The 15,053-nt window shown below is 40.5% G+C and overlaps 2 protein-coding genes across 2 annotated transcripts; both read right to left on the reverse strand.

Moving 5' to 3' along the window:
• Window positions 1–2,970: 2,970 nt before the first annotated feature.
• On the reverse strand, window positions 2,971–7,985 carry chrdl2 (chordin-like 2). The gene is made up of 11 exons (XM_028421416.1): window positions 7,382–7,985; window positions 6,900–7,012; window positions 6,688–6,781; window positions 6,453–6,598; window positions 5,972–6,065; window positions 5,653–5,714; window positions 5,050–5,218; window positions 4,736–4,924; window positions 4,468–4,641; window positions 4,253–4,345; window positions 2,971–4,171 (listed from the first exon to the last, which is right to left on the reverse strand). Exons 1-11 carry the CDS (start codon window positions 7,446–7,448, stop codon window positions 4,038–4,040), a joined length of 1,335 nt encoding a protein of 444 aa, XP_028277217.1. The 5' UTR covers window positions 7,449–7,985; the 3' UTR covers window positions 2,971–4,037.
• A 961-nt stretch (window positions 7,986–8,946) lies between these two features.
• On the reverse strand, window positions 8,947–12,140 carry spag7 (sperm associated antigen 7). Its single transcript, XM_028422479.1, has 7 exons — window positions 11,986–12,140; window positions 10,756–10,823; window positions 10,582–10,670; window positions 10,422–10,506; window positions 10,245–10,334; window positions 9,969–10,125; window positions 8,947–9,869 (listed from the first exon to the last, which is right to left on the reverse strand). Exons 1-7 carry the CDS (start codon window positions 12,068–12,070, stop codon window positions 9,754–9,756), a joined length of 690 nt encoding a protein of 229 aa, XP_028278280.1. The 5' UTR covers window positions 12,071–12,140; the 3' UTR covers window positions 8,947–9,753.
• Between the last annotated feature and the right edge of the window lie 2,913 nt (window positions 12,141–15,053).

Consider the following 15,053-nt stretch of genomic DNA (forward strand, 5'->3'; position numbering starts at 1 on the left):
GTTTTCTTTCTGTACGTTTTGTTAGTGCGGTTCCACATCTGGAACAGTCATCACAGCGATCACGCATGAGAAATGTTTGGGTAAGATTTGTTTGACTCTCAAATTGAGGGCCAACAGTTAAGCTTTGAGAATAACCCTGTGGAGACTCAGACACCAGATTTGGCTCAGGGGGAATAGGCCCGAATACCTCATCAACACTCCTCATTACTCAAGTGCCAAATGAGTTCACTGCAGACTGGACCTATTCATTATTTCTTTTGATGGACAATTGAACTGTAACACACTTATCATGTAATCCTGGAAAGGCTGCAGATACTTTGGCTGACATCTGAAAAGAGGCCATTATTAATTACAGATTATAAGTGTAAAATTGTTCCTGCTCCTCTTTGTATTGTTTGGAGAGAAAACCTCACTGTGGCCTGTCTTTAATAGTTTACAGCCATTCCTAGTATGCGTTTAAAATTTTGACCTTTAACCTCAGGCACTCAGAAGTGTTTGCGACACGCATTCTGGTATTGTCAATGTTTTCTTGGCCCGACTCCAACCATCAGCTAAAATGATCAGGGCCAACTTAATTAATGAGAGGGTGAGGGTGTAAAAAACAGAGCCCCTGATAGATTTCGGAAGTATTTTGATGAAGTATAAACTCTGGGGTTCTGCTGAGCACCTTAATCAGCTATGAAAGCAAACACATCTATCAGATTTAATTAACTTTACACAATTTGGCTCCCTTTGAATCAAAAGACTGCCTGATTGATTTGCAATGCTTCAGTTCCTCACAAACGCTGCATGCATCTGTGAGGAGGCGCTTTGCTGCAGCAGATTAGGAAACATCTTATTTAATTTGTCAAAATCAACAAACAACTAACAACAAACAATGTTAACATGGACTCAAGTTTTCTGCAACATGCATGAATTGACATTCTCTGACTCACAAAGGAAGTCAGCAAAACTGATGTGTTAATATCTCAACTTTGGCCTCTGATCACCGGGCCGAGCCGTGACCCGAAGTCTCACATTTTCTTCCCTTCTTTCCGAATCTGGGCTACATGGGCAGCAGGGTGGAGTACACACACACACACGCACAGAGTGCAGACCGACTGCATGATTTATACCTACTGACTGCCCCCAGCTGTTACAATTGCCAGAGCCAAGACTAAGCATGCATAGCTGAATTAGCCCACAAGACGAATTCAAACATGCACAAAATGTGGGCTGATAGGATTTCCGTCAAAAATGACAAAGATATCAAAGCGTGCAGCGACACAAACAGAACCTGAGCGTTTATCGTCTGCTTTTTATTGACCTGCATGGGAAAATGGCGACGTGGAAATCTTAATTAAAATTTAATGCTGCCAGTTTAAGTTGGCAGCATCAAAGTAGAGCACCCCTTTCTCACCCTTCTGACTAGAACAGTCTCTCTCTGGGCAGCTAAGAGAGAGAGAGGGAGAGAGAGAGACTCTTGTAAACTGTCAAGTCCAACAGCTAACACAAAAATATGACAGCCTTTTTTGTGAGAGTAATGAAGGCATGCAGGGGAAGTGCGTTTGTTTCAAAATATTGTTTCATGCCTTTTTCAGTGAGAGATGGACAGAGCTGTCTGGCCCAAAGTGTCAAAGAAAGACAATGAGTCATTGTCTTAGGGGAGGGGACAGGGAGAGCATGTTGGGAGTTCACAGAGAAGGGAAGCAATATTATTCTGAAGCGCCCACTCAGTCCACCAAATCTGCACTTGCACACTGACTGAGTCATGGGAACCGCAGTGATAATTTGACACCTGTTGATCAAGCCAGGCCTGCAGAAAGACTGCACACGGTGCTGCCGAGCAAAAAGACTACTGCTGCTGCTGCTGCTGCTCTCGCAGATCCGGCAGATCATTACTTCCACCGTTATTTTGTAGGTTCCCTTTCTTTATTAGTCTCACCGATGTAATTATGAGGTTTCTACTTCCTTTCCTCTGTGTTTTATGAACACAAATACCCCTCAGCTTGGCCTTTAGGTCTAACAGCGATGAAAATGGTAACGAGAAATATGTTTTTCATTAAGTCATCTGAAAGCCAAAACAGAGGCAGAAAAAAACACAGAAAAAATGAATCTCAAATCTCTTAGTTACAACAGGTGGTGATAACATTTTGAGACGAAAACAGCTGATGTCCCAGTATTAGTTGTACTTATTAGCTGCTAATGTATCATGATGCCAGTTCATCTTTAACTTTTGCGTGCCCTTTGGTGCTGAGCAGGATGCAGTGATTATTTAAAGCTTTTTAGCAGGGAACAGCTGCTGCTGTGGCTGTGAAACAGGCCTATGAAAGTGGTGGAAATTAACCATAACAGTAAAGTTGTGGGTCGTATAACAAAAACAAAAAGTTTAGAGAAACTATAAAGTTCCGTCAAGCTGGGAGAACTGCAGACTCAGGTGATTGTCAATGGCTTTATTACTATGAACAACATCTTCCATACTAGTAAAAGGTGATCCTTGGTTAATTATATCTTCTTCTACCTCAGATTTGAAGGTAATTACAAACACACGCTCTCCTATGTCAATCATATCTGTCTATATTATGATAGGTTTAGTCAATCTGGTCAACTCTATGCCAGGTAAGCATTGCTGCCTATAACTCCCGTGACTATAACTAAGAGCAGATATTTAAAAAAAAAAAAACACAGTCAACCCTTTAATCATTCAAACACTGGAGGATTGTGTCATTATGATTACAATTGGTGTATTTAAAATACTATTGTTGGGAGAATAAAGACAGTGTTTGAGAGTTTCAACTTCTGCTTTTGATTTCCATGCCTCCAACAACATTTCATCTCCAGCGGGAACACAGTTTATCCGGCCTTCCGGAGCTCTGTTTAATGGAAGCCTTCAGGCGATGGTGGTGTTTGTCTAAATACCGAACACTCATGAATCAGCAAATCATTTTTAAAAATATGTAAAACAGCCAGAAACAAATCAGACAAAATATCTAAAACTTTTAGTAATTTTATGTTTTTATAGCTGTGAGCAGAGTTACAGAGTGCATTCAGATACATCGCCTATGTCCACTGTAAAATACAATTACTCAAAGTATGTGGAGTTATATATAAATGTCAGGATATAAAAACACACCAAATCCTGCAGCTGCATAAAAAATAGCGACAGTCGATCTATATTTGTCATCAGAAAGAAAGGAAGTGAAAAGTTTTCTCACTCACCAGTACACAGTTTAATCTCTGTGTATTTATCCCTAATGCAAGACTGCTTCATGAAAACAAAAAACCATATTCAAGGTCAAATGTATATACACAGAAAATCATACAGGAACCAATACACTTTAAATAAGGTGGCAAAACCTCAACGTCTATTTACAATAAATATGTCGAACAACATCCTTGTAAAAAAAAAAACCTTTCACACGTGGCTTCTTGCCCAAAATATTAAAAATACAATTACTTATATATACTGTCATTACAGGACCAGAGTGTAGGATGTTATCATTATACTCAGACCTACAGATGACTGTTTCTAGGAAGCAGGTTGTTACTACAGTACAAAACATTACGAATCACTGGCTGGCTCCAGTTAGAGCTGTGAATCTGCTACAGATGATAAAATCTGTTATGGAAAGTACTGGCACTTGTTTTTGGCCACTGTAGATTCTTCCTCCCCCCTCGGGCTTAGAATGGGGAGGGTATTCTGTCAATGCAACCTCACCTACACCTACACAATGGTCCTTTAAGAACATGATCCATTTGTGAAATACTGATCCACCTTCAATAAATGTACAAGGTCTACAGAAAGTCCCCACCACAAAGTGTATACCTGCATGAGGCCACTCTGATCTCTATACACCATATTCACATTTCCATATGTTTGAATTATCACAGTTGTAAACCACACCTACAGTATGTATGTTTTGCAGGCTAATAATTTACATGATTAAACAAAAAAACACATTATAAATGAGAGGAATGATATCCAAGTGCAACATGTATGAATGAAGTATGTCAGCCGTGTGGGTACTGACGTAGAATACTGATATAAACAGTGACTATTAGGGTGAACACACACCTTCAGTTTGCTTGGGATTTAGGAACGTCAACACCTCGCGAATGCCCTCATCACAAATTGTGGTCTGAGAGGCTTTACTCAGATTCTCGCCCTCGTCTTTAAACTTTTTCCATGTCTCTGAAAAATAAAAATAAAAATTATACCAAAATGGTCCTAAAATATTTACATATGAATACAACATAATATTGAAGAACAAACCTTCATCAAGTGTTGTAAGCAATGTGTAATTTTCTGGATGATCCATGATGTCTTTTTTTTGAACGTCACCAATTTCCATTAATTGTAAAACACCTGCATAATTAAAAAGAAACACAGAAACAATATTCTGTCTTTAAGTATTTCCTTCAGTATAACTCCTAATGTGTGTAACCTTCCCTTTAATAAACTTCAGGCCAGTAGTTAGAGTTGTGTACCTTCTACAGTGTTCCAGACTTGCACTTCCACCTCAGCCGTGCTCTGTCTTTCAACAGCAATGATGCGAACTGTGTTGGGCCAGTCCACTTTTAAAGATGACTCCACTTTGTACACCAAGAGGTTGTTTTTATATCCGAGATAGCACTGGGTCTGGTTGCTCTCAGCTTTACTCTCTGGAGACAACAAAACAGAGAGCACCATGTGTACAGTCAATCACCAGCAGGCCAGTGTAAACAGTTCATTATGCTCTGAGTCATGTTTGACTACCTGGACAAGTCTTGCAGCACTTTCCTGCTGATTTCATAGGATGTTGGCACGGGTACTGGCTGGGACACGTGATGCGTTTGCAGTCCTGGAGGCCATCAGTACAAGTGCACAGGATGCATTCCAGGACCTTTCCCAAAACTGGGTGCCACATGTCTCCATGAGAGTATGTCTTGCCATTGTATAAACAGGCTGAGAGAAATGGAAAACATCTGAGCATTGTGCAACATATGGAAACAATCGTAAAGTTGTGAGGAACACGTCTATAAAATCAAATACCTATAAATAATTGACTTTTTGTTTTGACAAAGTCTCACCTCTTTGGTGTTTCCGCTGCATAAGAATCTTTACAGTGGTCTCCGAAGCTCCTTTGAGATTAAGTTTACTGAGGCTCACACCTCTGGGAGAAGACTTGATCCTGGCTGGAGTGGCTCGGTCGGGCCGTGCCCTGCTCTGCTCTGTGGAACACTGGTCAACTGAATGCCTCTATTGTAAACACAGATATAACAAAAAGCAGTTATCCTTCACATACTATTGGCTTTACTTACTTCTCCCTGACTGACACTTTAAGCAGCATCATACCATCATCTAAATCATAAAGGCTCAAAGCCTGGCTCCAGACATCTGAATCACTGCCGAAGTCTCAGAGTTTTTCCAGCCGTTAAAAAAATAGAACAATGCTGTAATCCATTCTTTATTATTGAGCCAAAAGTCTTTGTCTTTCACAAATAATCCACACAATGTGATGTCAATGGCAGAACACGATTGTCCCCTTATTCTAATACTGATCTCAGTGAACCCTGCATCAGTCTTTGAGACTCAGCATATGTCCCCTAATTAAACCAATAAGCAACTTAAATTCAAAGACCTTCACAAACATACTCTATGTTGATTTTATGAAGAAATCATGAGGAACATACAACGCCTCTGTTCAGTTGCTGGTGTCCATCCTCAGTTGACGAGGACCCAGTGGTGCCATGATCTAAGAGAAAGAGATAAGTGTGAGGCCAATGAGGTGGAAAATTCGACAGACATTTGCAGTAAATCTGGGCTGTTATTCACTGTTCTCATACACCGACTTTCACTGGCTCATCTTATTGTGATGTTAAGCTCTGTTTTGTATGACTCATATTTTTTACCAGTATGGGAAAAAACACAAACATCTAAATCTTAAAAATTTATGATTCCAGGTTGGAAACAGAATAAAGGCGCCTTCTAAATTAGGAGGAGTTTGACTACCTTTACACACCAAACAGCAGGATTCTGGAACCGAGACGGGTGAGGAACAGGTGATGGGCTGGCATGTTTTCAGGGCGCAGAAGATGTTTCCATTCTGAGAAAAGAAATCCATGTCTTGAAAAGGACTGCAGTGGAATCCATTTTAAGGGGGGGAAAGGGCAGTAAATCATAATCCCCATGCTTTTTATTTGATGTTGCAGTAATAAGCAAAGCTCTGTGTTTGTTGTTTACCAATAGTCCATAAGTGGTTTTAATTTTTAAGTATCATTTTGGCAGTTTATGGTTATGTATTGTCTCCTTGTAGAAACATCTGCTATTAAAAAGCACTTCACAATTCCATCTATAACACATGGGGTATTATTTTTTTATTTTTTTATTATCTAATAGGTTTAATGTGGTCTTTAAATGTTGTAATCTATTTTTAAAAAATAATTTTTAGAACTACACAAATAGCAAAGGCATCAAATGAGGTTGAACTCACGGAGCATGTGCACATAACACACTGATTGCTTTGCTTGGATGGGAAGAGGTTGTGTTTAGTGAAGGTCTCCCCTGGCTGATAAACACTTCCATTGTACCTGCAGGATTTCACCGAGGCTCTCAGCCCGGCAGGGATCCTGGGCTCATCTGAGGAGGACAACAGCACACACGGGACGGGGTGGTTTATAAAGTCACTACAAGAACAGGTTTCCTCTGACATAGAATAGACAGTCTACCTGTGCACCGTGGGCAACACTGCAGAGGCTCAGCTACTGGGTTTTCACATGGAAGAGCAGGACACTTGATTGTGCTACATTTCACATGGCCTGTCTAAGAGAGAGAGAGAGAGAGAGAGAGAGAGAGTTTACAAGCAGAAGTCTTTTAAATGCAAAGTTCTTCAGAGAGGGAGCAATTTTAGTTAATGTTCCTTTAATTTGTGAAAAGGTACCTCTGTGCAGACGCAGCGCATACAGAACATGAATCCGAAAGGCTCTAGATAGGGATGCCAGCTGTCTCCTGGGCTGTAAGTCTTGTCTTTGAAAGTACATACCACCCCTGACCCTGGGTGTCAAGAAGGACAAGGATGAGCTACTGCGCATGTGGCGCACATAAACTGATCGGCACAAAAAACTTTCCAAAACATACAAGTCATACAAACAAGACTAAAACATCATCAAAATTCAAAATCCCATGACCCCTCTCCTTCCCATGACAAATCAAACAAACCACTGTGACAGAATATTAACTGTACAACAAACTTTAACAAAGTTTTAGAGCAATAGAGGGCGTTCATGTCAAAAAGCTGCGACGGAGTCCGAGCAAACCTTTCATATTTGAGTCATATTTGCTTAATTCCTCCTTCATTTGAACTGCACACACAGGCGCGTTTGATCAGAGCAAAAATAAGCATCAGCAGGGTCTCGCTCTTACCTTTCCGGGGTTTTAACTCTGCAGCTGCAAACCAAATGATGAAAAAGAACAAAAACGTGGTCTTCATTTTTTACATGTGCGTGACGGAGCCTGCGACGCGCAATAAATATGTTTCTGCAGGACAGAAACTGCAGGACAGTGTGAAACAAGGTTAAAAAAATCCAGCATTTGTCTTGGTTAATCTATGGCGCCTTCTTCAGGAGACAAACAGGGACGACAGCAGAGTGAAGCATCGCCCTAAAAATAGACGGCAAAAAAATGAAAAAAAGAAAACGGAACAAGAAGAAGTGTTGGACTTGTTGACCTGAAGAGAACTTACAGAGAATAAATAATAAGTACACGATGAAACACCTGCATTTATATAAAAGTCTATACTTCAATATACAAGTCCAAATTACAGATTGAAAATGGAACCTAAGTAAAATGGTGGTCACTGGCCTTCTTCCTCAGGTAGGAAGTACCAAATCAGGTCAACAGGCCATGTACTGCGCATACTGAGATGCACTTGTGAAGCATTGTCCTGGTGTGCTCCTTTTTCAGCTTTATCCCTTTTTTCCTCCTGTTGACATGTAAAGCTGGATCCATACTCCGCGAGACAAAGACATTTTCCCCCCCTGCAGACGTTACGCCCACAAAATGACGTCATTTTTTGTCTCTGACCGCCCGCTGATCCGCACTCCTGTGCACAGGGTCCGGGCCGAACTTTGTCTTTCAAGGCTGTGCGGCAACCATGCTGTGATTGGTCGGAATTTATTGTGGGCGTGATGAAAGTGGAGAAGCGCAAGAGCCTCTCCAGGTATATAGGTAGGTGTATAAACAGCGCTGATTCAACAGATTTAGATAAGACCATACTGGTTTGCATGATGAGCAATAAAAGAAAGAAAGAAAGGCAAGTCAGGGTGATTTGTCACCAATAACTCCAGACAGCCGTTCACACATACCAGATGGTGACTGTTACCATTCTATATACTCCTACATACCCGGGCATAATAGGCTCGTTAACAATGTCTGTATATCTTTGCTATTGTTACTTTTAATGTCGCATTTTCACAGCTCATCACCGGACATCTCACGCTGTTGCAGGCACCCTCTCTGTATAATGCCCTCTTGCCATGGCACAAGTCCTTGTGGTGTGTTAAAAAACTCAGTAAAGTCTTTCCTTATAGTTTAGTGGGCGGGCCGTATGAGGAGTTCTGCACACACGCGTCTCGCGGAGTATGGTACCTCAGTGCGGAAAAGACCTTTTTTTTGTATCTCTTACCACCCGTGGAGCGCGTTCTCCGCTCTTTGTCTCGCGGAGTATGGATCCAGCTTTAGACTCGCTTCTCATCATTTGCTGTGGATAACTGCATAGACACATTCCTCTGAGACACACAGCTGTGTGATTATGCTATCTGTAAAGTGCAGGTCAGGTCTTCTATGTGGTGGTGGTGACCAGACTTCCAATATGGCGGACCTTTGTCAGGCTCTCTGGAAGATATTAGCATTCAACAGCCGACTACTGCCAATCACTGCTCATGTTTACCTTTACGTTACTGTACAAGAAATAAAGCCCCCATATACACTTAATACTAATCTCCATTTATTGATGTACATTGGGATAAAACTTTGCAACAATGTTAAAACAGACATGATGATGCAGAGAAACTCACTTGACTGAATGTTTGATTATAATGAACAAATACCACGGAGTAAGCACAGTCACCCTCATCCTCCTTCCCACCATGATGCCTTTTGTAAGCATCACACAGCTTTAAATAAAAATCTGAGCAGATGAAACAAAGAAAAATAAAGACTTACTCACAGATTTCTAAAATTAACAAAAATAAATGGGGTTCCTTGTAAGATCAAGCGATGGCATTCCTGCTTTTTGCTTTAAACTGTCAGTGCAACAATTCTGGCACTATACATCCACCTAAAACCTGGCATTCAAACTTCATCCTAAGCAGCAAAGGTTCTTGAGTATTATTCGCAATAAAACATCCATTTAGGACTGTATCTGTGTGTTAACCCACTCCCAACAATGTTCTTTTAAAATCCATGTATGCAGATTGTATGTGCGAATGTAAGCATCAGATGTTTTTTTAAATACTATTTCAGAATCAGAACAAGTTTCCTATACTGTAAGGGTCCGATAATGTGTATGAGCCACCTGATAAGGTGACAGACTGTCAAAGGATAATGTTTGCACATGTATAACAATAATAATAATAATAATTCACCTCGTGGATCTGACACACCTGAGCACACACCACACTGAACATAACTCATCTGCAGGCTCAGTCAGAGAGTGGAGGCGATTTAAAGCCTGTCACACACTTTTAAATGTCTGAAGTATAGGATATTGCATTTTAGGAAAACGAAGACTGCACTCAAGTACTGCTGCTGGGTGCTCCTGTGTCATCCTCTCGTTTCTGCCGTTTCTTTGCTCTGATTTCATTCATGGCTTCTTCTATGGAGCGAGTGTCTCTCTTGTTGGCCACCGGCACTAAGACAGAGAATTAAACACATGATGAATAACACCAATGATTTGAAGCAAAATCACACAGCATTGCAATACTGTATGTAATGCAGTATAGCTACTCACCACAGCCATACGCCCTGTTGGCTTCTAGTGTGTGAGCTGCATCTTTTGCAGCTGAGGTGCCGATCAGGTGACTGTATTTGTCTCTGTAGTTAGAGTTGGGACATGCTTCAGACTTTTTTGTCTGACTGGATGCAGCTTCTTCAAGTGCAGCCTGCTCCTAGAGAGAGGAGGAGAAAGGTTAAGAGTCAGAGCCTGAGACAGAAAATCAAGGAAATACTTCGTGGTTATAGGTGTTAAACATCATCATAGACTCTGATGTGTAATGCCTGGTCCTACCTTTAGTCTGCGCCGCTGTTCTGCCAGCTGGGGATCCCACTCCTCTCCTTTGCGATAGGCTTCCAGCTCCTCATCTGATGGAGCAAATTCCTACCACAACACAAGGAGGAAAATGGTCACATTACTTTTCAATTATCTGCTTTTAAGTCATTACCCAAAAAAGTAAACATTTCAAACCTTTTTAAAAAGCATGACATAACGACTGTCCTCGTCCTCCCCGAAAGAGAAAGAGGTTAGACCTGCCACTTCTGCAACATCATGCCTATGAGACAGGAGGAGGTAATACTTGAGTAGTCATAGTTATGTGTACAATGCCTTAAATACACTAAGTACTTACAATATACTCCTTTCAATTTTCCCCATGGGACTGTATTTCCTTTTCTGTTGTGAACTATCTTGGATGAAATCTGACACCTCTTTCTCCATCTAAAGAAGAGATGTAGTGAGCAATAGTGATAAACAGAGGCCAGAAATTGAATTAAATTCACTGAAGTCGCACATAGGCTCTCACCTTTTTTCTGAACTCTGCTTTCTTTCTTTTCTCCATTTCTTCCATCTTCTTGAGTCTTGCTGCTTGCTCTTTAACAAACAGAAATTTGCCTTTAATGAGGTTTAGTGTTCAAAGGTTCCATTGTAAACACACAACATCCAGTCTCGCAGCCAACACGCTTGTTTGCTTTTATGAAAGCTAATCAAGAGGCAGACTTCCTGTAATCCCAAAACCACATTTCCAGATCATTTGAAGCCAAGACTTCAAATCTGGTGACTCACAGTTCCTATTATTTGTTGCATGTGTTTACAGTCTCTGATGTTTTATTGGTACGTGTCCTCTAAACATGGTCACCCTTATTTCAATAAATCACAGCCATGTTGTGATTAAAACAAGTTTGGCCTTGGCTAAACACATAAAACACAGTTTTAACATTAGATCTACAAAAAAAACTATTGTAAGCATTCCAAATATGCAGTGTTTTACTGGAGCCATGAGACATTGTGGGTTATTGCAGCTTTTATTACATATAAATGGAGCCTAAGAGGAAAGCATCTGGTGTTTGTGACTGAAAGTATTCAAGGAAGCTTCCACCATAACTCAACAAAAATAAACAATGATAAGAATTAAAGCTGCAAGCAGCATAGCAGCATTCTATTAGTATATATATCTGTTCAGACTCTGGTCCATAGCAGTACTGTAAGATTTTGTCCACATTGCATGAAGTATGTTGGTGGTACTGCAGAAAATACAGTGTTTCTTTGTAATGGCGAATGGTCAACTACCCAACTGTAACTCAGTAAAATGTGCATTGCCACCATTATGACAATGATTCCTGAAAAAAGTCATGAATTGAAATAACTGGGGTGTAGAAGAGAACGCTATCTTAGGGCAGAACACCATGACTGCTCAGAGGCGACTCAGTTAGCACCCGGGAGGCGCAGCAGACAGGACTGTACAGTTTGTTTACAGAGTGCTTTCAGCAGATTGTATTACAGCGGTTGTCTGTTGTCTAGACTCTGGTCTGCGGCAGAGTGCAGCACATGCGGGGAAGTATGTCCTATTGAGGCGGTGCTAAAGCAGAAGCAACGCTGCTGAACTGAAAGCTCAACTGGCCAATGGCAGCAGCAGAAACGGTCTGTTCGCTTGTCAGTTTCATTTCTACATACATATAAATCCTTTGTTATATCCATTTCTACCCGCTTCACACTAACAATAAACGGCTAACTATTCTGCCAGCATAATATGTACCTCGTGCCTTTCGTCGGCTTTCTTGGTCGCCGACTGTTGGAGGTTTCTCCATCGAGTTTAAGATTGAACCTAGGAGGTCCGCCATCTTGGAATAATGGAGCAGACTCACAGCTCGTATGTAAAAGATGGACGTAGACGTAGCTATTGTGACGTCACCAATGATGCGTGAAGCACTCGATTTGTTTACTTCCTGTTCGCCATCTTCACATTTTGAAACTAAATTCGTGTCTCTTGTTCCATATTAGTTAGAAGAGGGCGGAGACACAGGGGATCAAACCACCAACCATACAGGTAATGCACAACCACTCTACCACCTGAGCCACTGCCGGAGTCACAGTCATGAAGATCATAACAAAGATGACTTTATAGGCTTGAGAAGCCCACTGGCAGCAGGCAGGTAGAGGACCCTGAAACCCATGAAGAAGAAGAGAGGATGGCAGTAAAGTTTGTGTATGACTGACTCTGCTGGTAAGACAGAATTACAGCAAACAGGCTGTGTGCAGTGGGACATTAATAAACTTTATTTGTTCAGTCCTTGTAAATAATTCGATAAATATGATGAGAATAAACAGTTTTTAATATTTATATTCTTGTTTATGAATGTTTATCAACTTTAGCAGGCAGTTTTACACACACACACACTTAAAGAAGATTCACTCTGGGCTGCTGGGTCACACCAACATATATGTGATGACCACAGTTGTCCACTAGATGACACTGTTAAGCCTCACATGACAGCAGGATGTAGAGAAAAGGAGTAATAATATTGAATATTCATCTAACAACTCCATTCAAACATATGAAGGAATTCAGATCAGGTTGGCCTTTGATTATTGTTCTATCTGTTGCTGATTATAATTAATTGATAACTGCTCCCTTTGCTTCTGCACTTAATCAGTCAGCACACATCACAACAAGAAGAAACAACCACAACCCTGTAGAGTGCAAAAAAAACCCTTCACAACATGAAGGAAGCCAATTCATCACTTCCTCATTTTGGTCTGTGTGCAAAGAAACTACTGTGTGTCACAGTGTGTAATGTAGTGAGTGGCAGTGTGGTCAGCGGTGCAAGTGTTTAATGGAAGCAGCAATGTGTGTGTAGTCTGACACTATAAAGTTTGCTACTCAGGTTTAAAGGAAGAAGAGTTAATAGGCTGTGTGCATTTAATCACTCACTGTGTATTCTCATGGACTTGGTTCAAGTTGGCACACAGGGACTTGAGGATGGATGCTTGCCTTGCTTGCTGCGGGGAACATCTGCAATGTCTTTACAGCGCCATCTTCTGTACAAAACAAAAAACTAAAGACAAGTCTTTTGACAGATAACTTAATGAACATGTAAAATGAACCGTTTTAATATATAAACACGTCTTACCTAGTTATGTATTACTTAGATTGATTATGATTATTTTTCAAATAGCCGTAAACTTACTACACAATACATGAGGTCATGGGATTTGGGGTGGAAGAAAAAAAATATGTTTATACTACCATTCAAAAGTTTGGAGTCACTTAGAAATGTCCTTATTTTATTTTATTTTAAAATGCTTTTTTTCAATGAAGAAGTAATCAGACATACAGTCTAGACATTGTTAATGTGGTAGCTGACTATTCTGGAAACCATCACTCCTGTGTTCTAATGCTACAGTGTGCTGGGCTAATTGATTAGAAAACCCTTGTACGATTATGTTAGCACAGCTGAAAACTGTTGTGCTGAGTGACCCCAGACCAGTTGTGGCTTTCCATATTTTATCCATATTTTACAGAAGCAATACACAGACTTATTATTCACAAATCTATTTATTTATGCTCTGCACCTTTTTTTTTGGTTTTGTGTAAGAGTAACAACATCCAAACAAACACCTTCACATAAGCACTAGGGGGCATTCTCCACAAGTGCATGTCCATGCATGGCCTGTGTTGTTATTGTGTTGTTAACAATCCTTCCCAGCGTCACTGCAGCAGCATGTTTTGTGCAGTTTGATTGTAGTTTCACAGCATCAGCAATAACACATGAACTACTGCCATATTCAGATGTGGAAGAGCAGTGGATGAACAGAGGGAAGCTCTGAAAACACAGCAGGACAGACAGACTTTTACTGCTCACTGTGTCTAAAACAAACAGATTAGATATAGTAGGACGTCAACTGCAATTGCAGCTTTTTTTCAGGGCTTTTGTAGGAGTCCTTTGTGGTGTATGTTTACTTTTCTATCCAGCTGTAGGGGTGTATGTAAGTACGACATCTGACGACTGTCCCTTTTTCATTTTTTTTTCATTGTTGGTGAAAGTGATATTTTATAGCATTAAATCCCAGCAGAGGATGTTGAATAATAAAACGACTTTTTACTTTTTTGACATTTAGAAAATTACAGTATTTTTGCTGTGAAATACCTAAAATCAATCTCAGATTCTCAAGAGGCTGCAGCTGTTGACTACGCTGAGTAAGCTGATAGTCCTGACCTTCAGCCCTCAGACTCCCATCATTCAGCGATACTTTGTTATTGTGATTTTGGACAGAGCAGGGCGGACTCCTCCCCCGTGCTTGAAATGCTGTATAAATGCAGCATCAGCCTGTCAACAGCAGTGTCTGAAAGCTTATTAGTACCCAAACATGAAGGGACTGAGCTTGGTTCTCCTTGTGCTTCTCCTGATGCTCGAAGTCGGGGAGGGTAAGCAACAACTACATCCATTTTGTTGCAGTGTGCACAAAATAATAATAATAATGTGGCAAATGCTCAAAACTATCTTACTTTATTTTTAGTAAGATGGAATTTATTATAAGGTATTCTGTTAATTTAAGGGTTCTTGTCATTATATTAAAACACCAGCAACATTCACAGGGAACATTAAACATGTATTTGTAATATTTTTATATTACATTTACATTTACATTACATTTATATTTATTTATATTTATACAGGAAATGATCCAGAAATGCAGTACTGGACTTGTGGGTATAGAGGACTCTGCAGACGGTTCTGCTATGCTCAGGAGTACATTGTTGGTCATCATGGTTGCCCTCGGAGATACAGGTAGGCCTGCAAATATCATGCAACTCATCCACAA

This window comes from Parambassis ranga, chromosome 14 (assembly GCF_900634625.1).
Source record: "Parambassis ranga chromosome 14, fParRan2.1, whole genome shotgun sequence".
Lineage (NCBI taxonomy): Eukaryota > Metazoa > Chordata > Actinopteri > Ambassidae > Parambassis > Parambassis ranga.

What these genes read in the sequence shown, in the direction of transcription:
- chrdl2 (XM_028421416.1), bottom strand. Translation starts at nt 7,448, where the DNA reads ATGAAGACCACGTTTTTGTTCTTTTTCATCATTTGGTTTGCAGCTGCA. An exon ending in GTGTTATGTGCACATGCTCC is followed by an intron (nt 6,066 to 6,452) that starts GTGAGTTCAACC and finishes TTCTTTTCTCAG; the next exon opens with AATGGAAACATCTTCTGCGC. An exon ending in GCTTACAACACTTGATGAAG is followed by an intron (nt 4,172 to 4,252) that starts GTTTGTTCTTCA and finishes TTTATTTTTCAG; the next exon opens with AGACATGGAAAAAGTTTAAA.
- spag7 (XM_028422479.1), bottom strand. Translation starts at nt 12,070, where the DNA reads ATGGCGGACCTCCTAGGTTCAATCTTAAACTCGATGGAGAAACCTCCA. An exon ending in ATGTCATGCTTTTTAAAAAG is followed by an intron (nt 10,335 to 10,421) that starts GTTTGAAATGTT and finishes GTGTTGTGGTAG; the next exon opens with GAATTTGCTCCATCAGATGA. An exon ending in AACAGCGGCGCAGACTAAAG is followed by an intron (nt 10,126 to 10,244) that starts GTAGGACCAGGC and finishes TCCTCTCTCTAG; the next exon opens with GAGCAGGCTGCACTTGAAGA.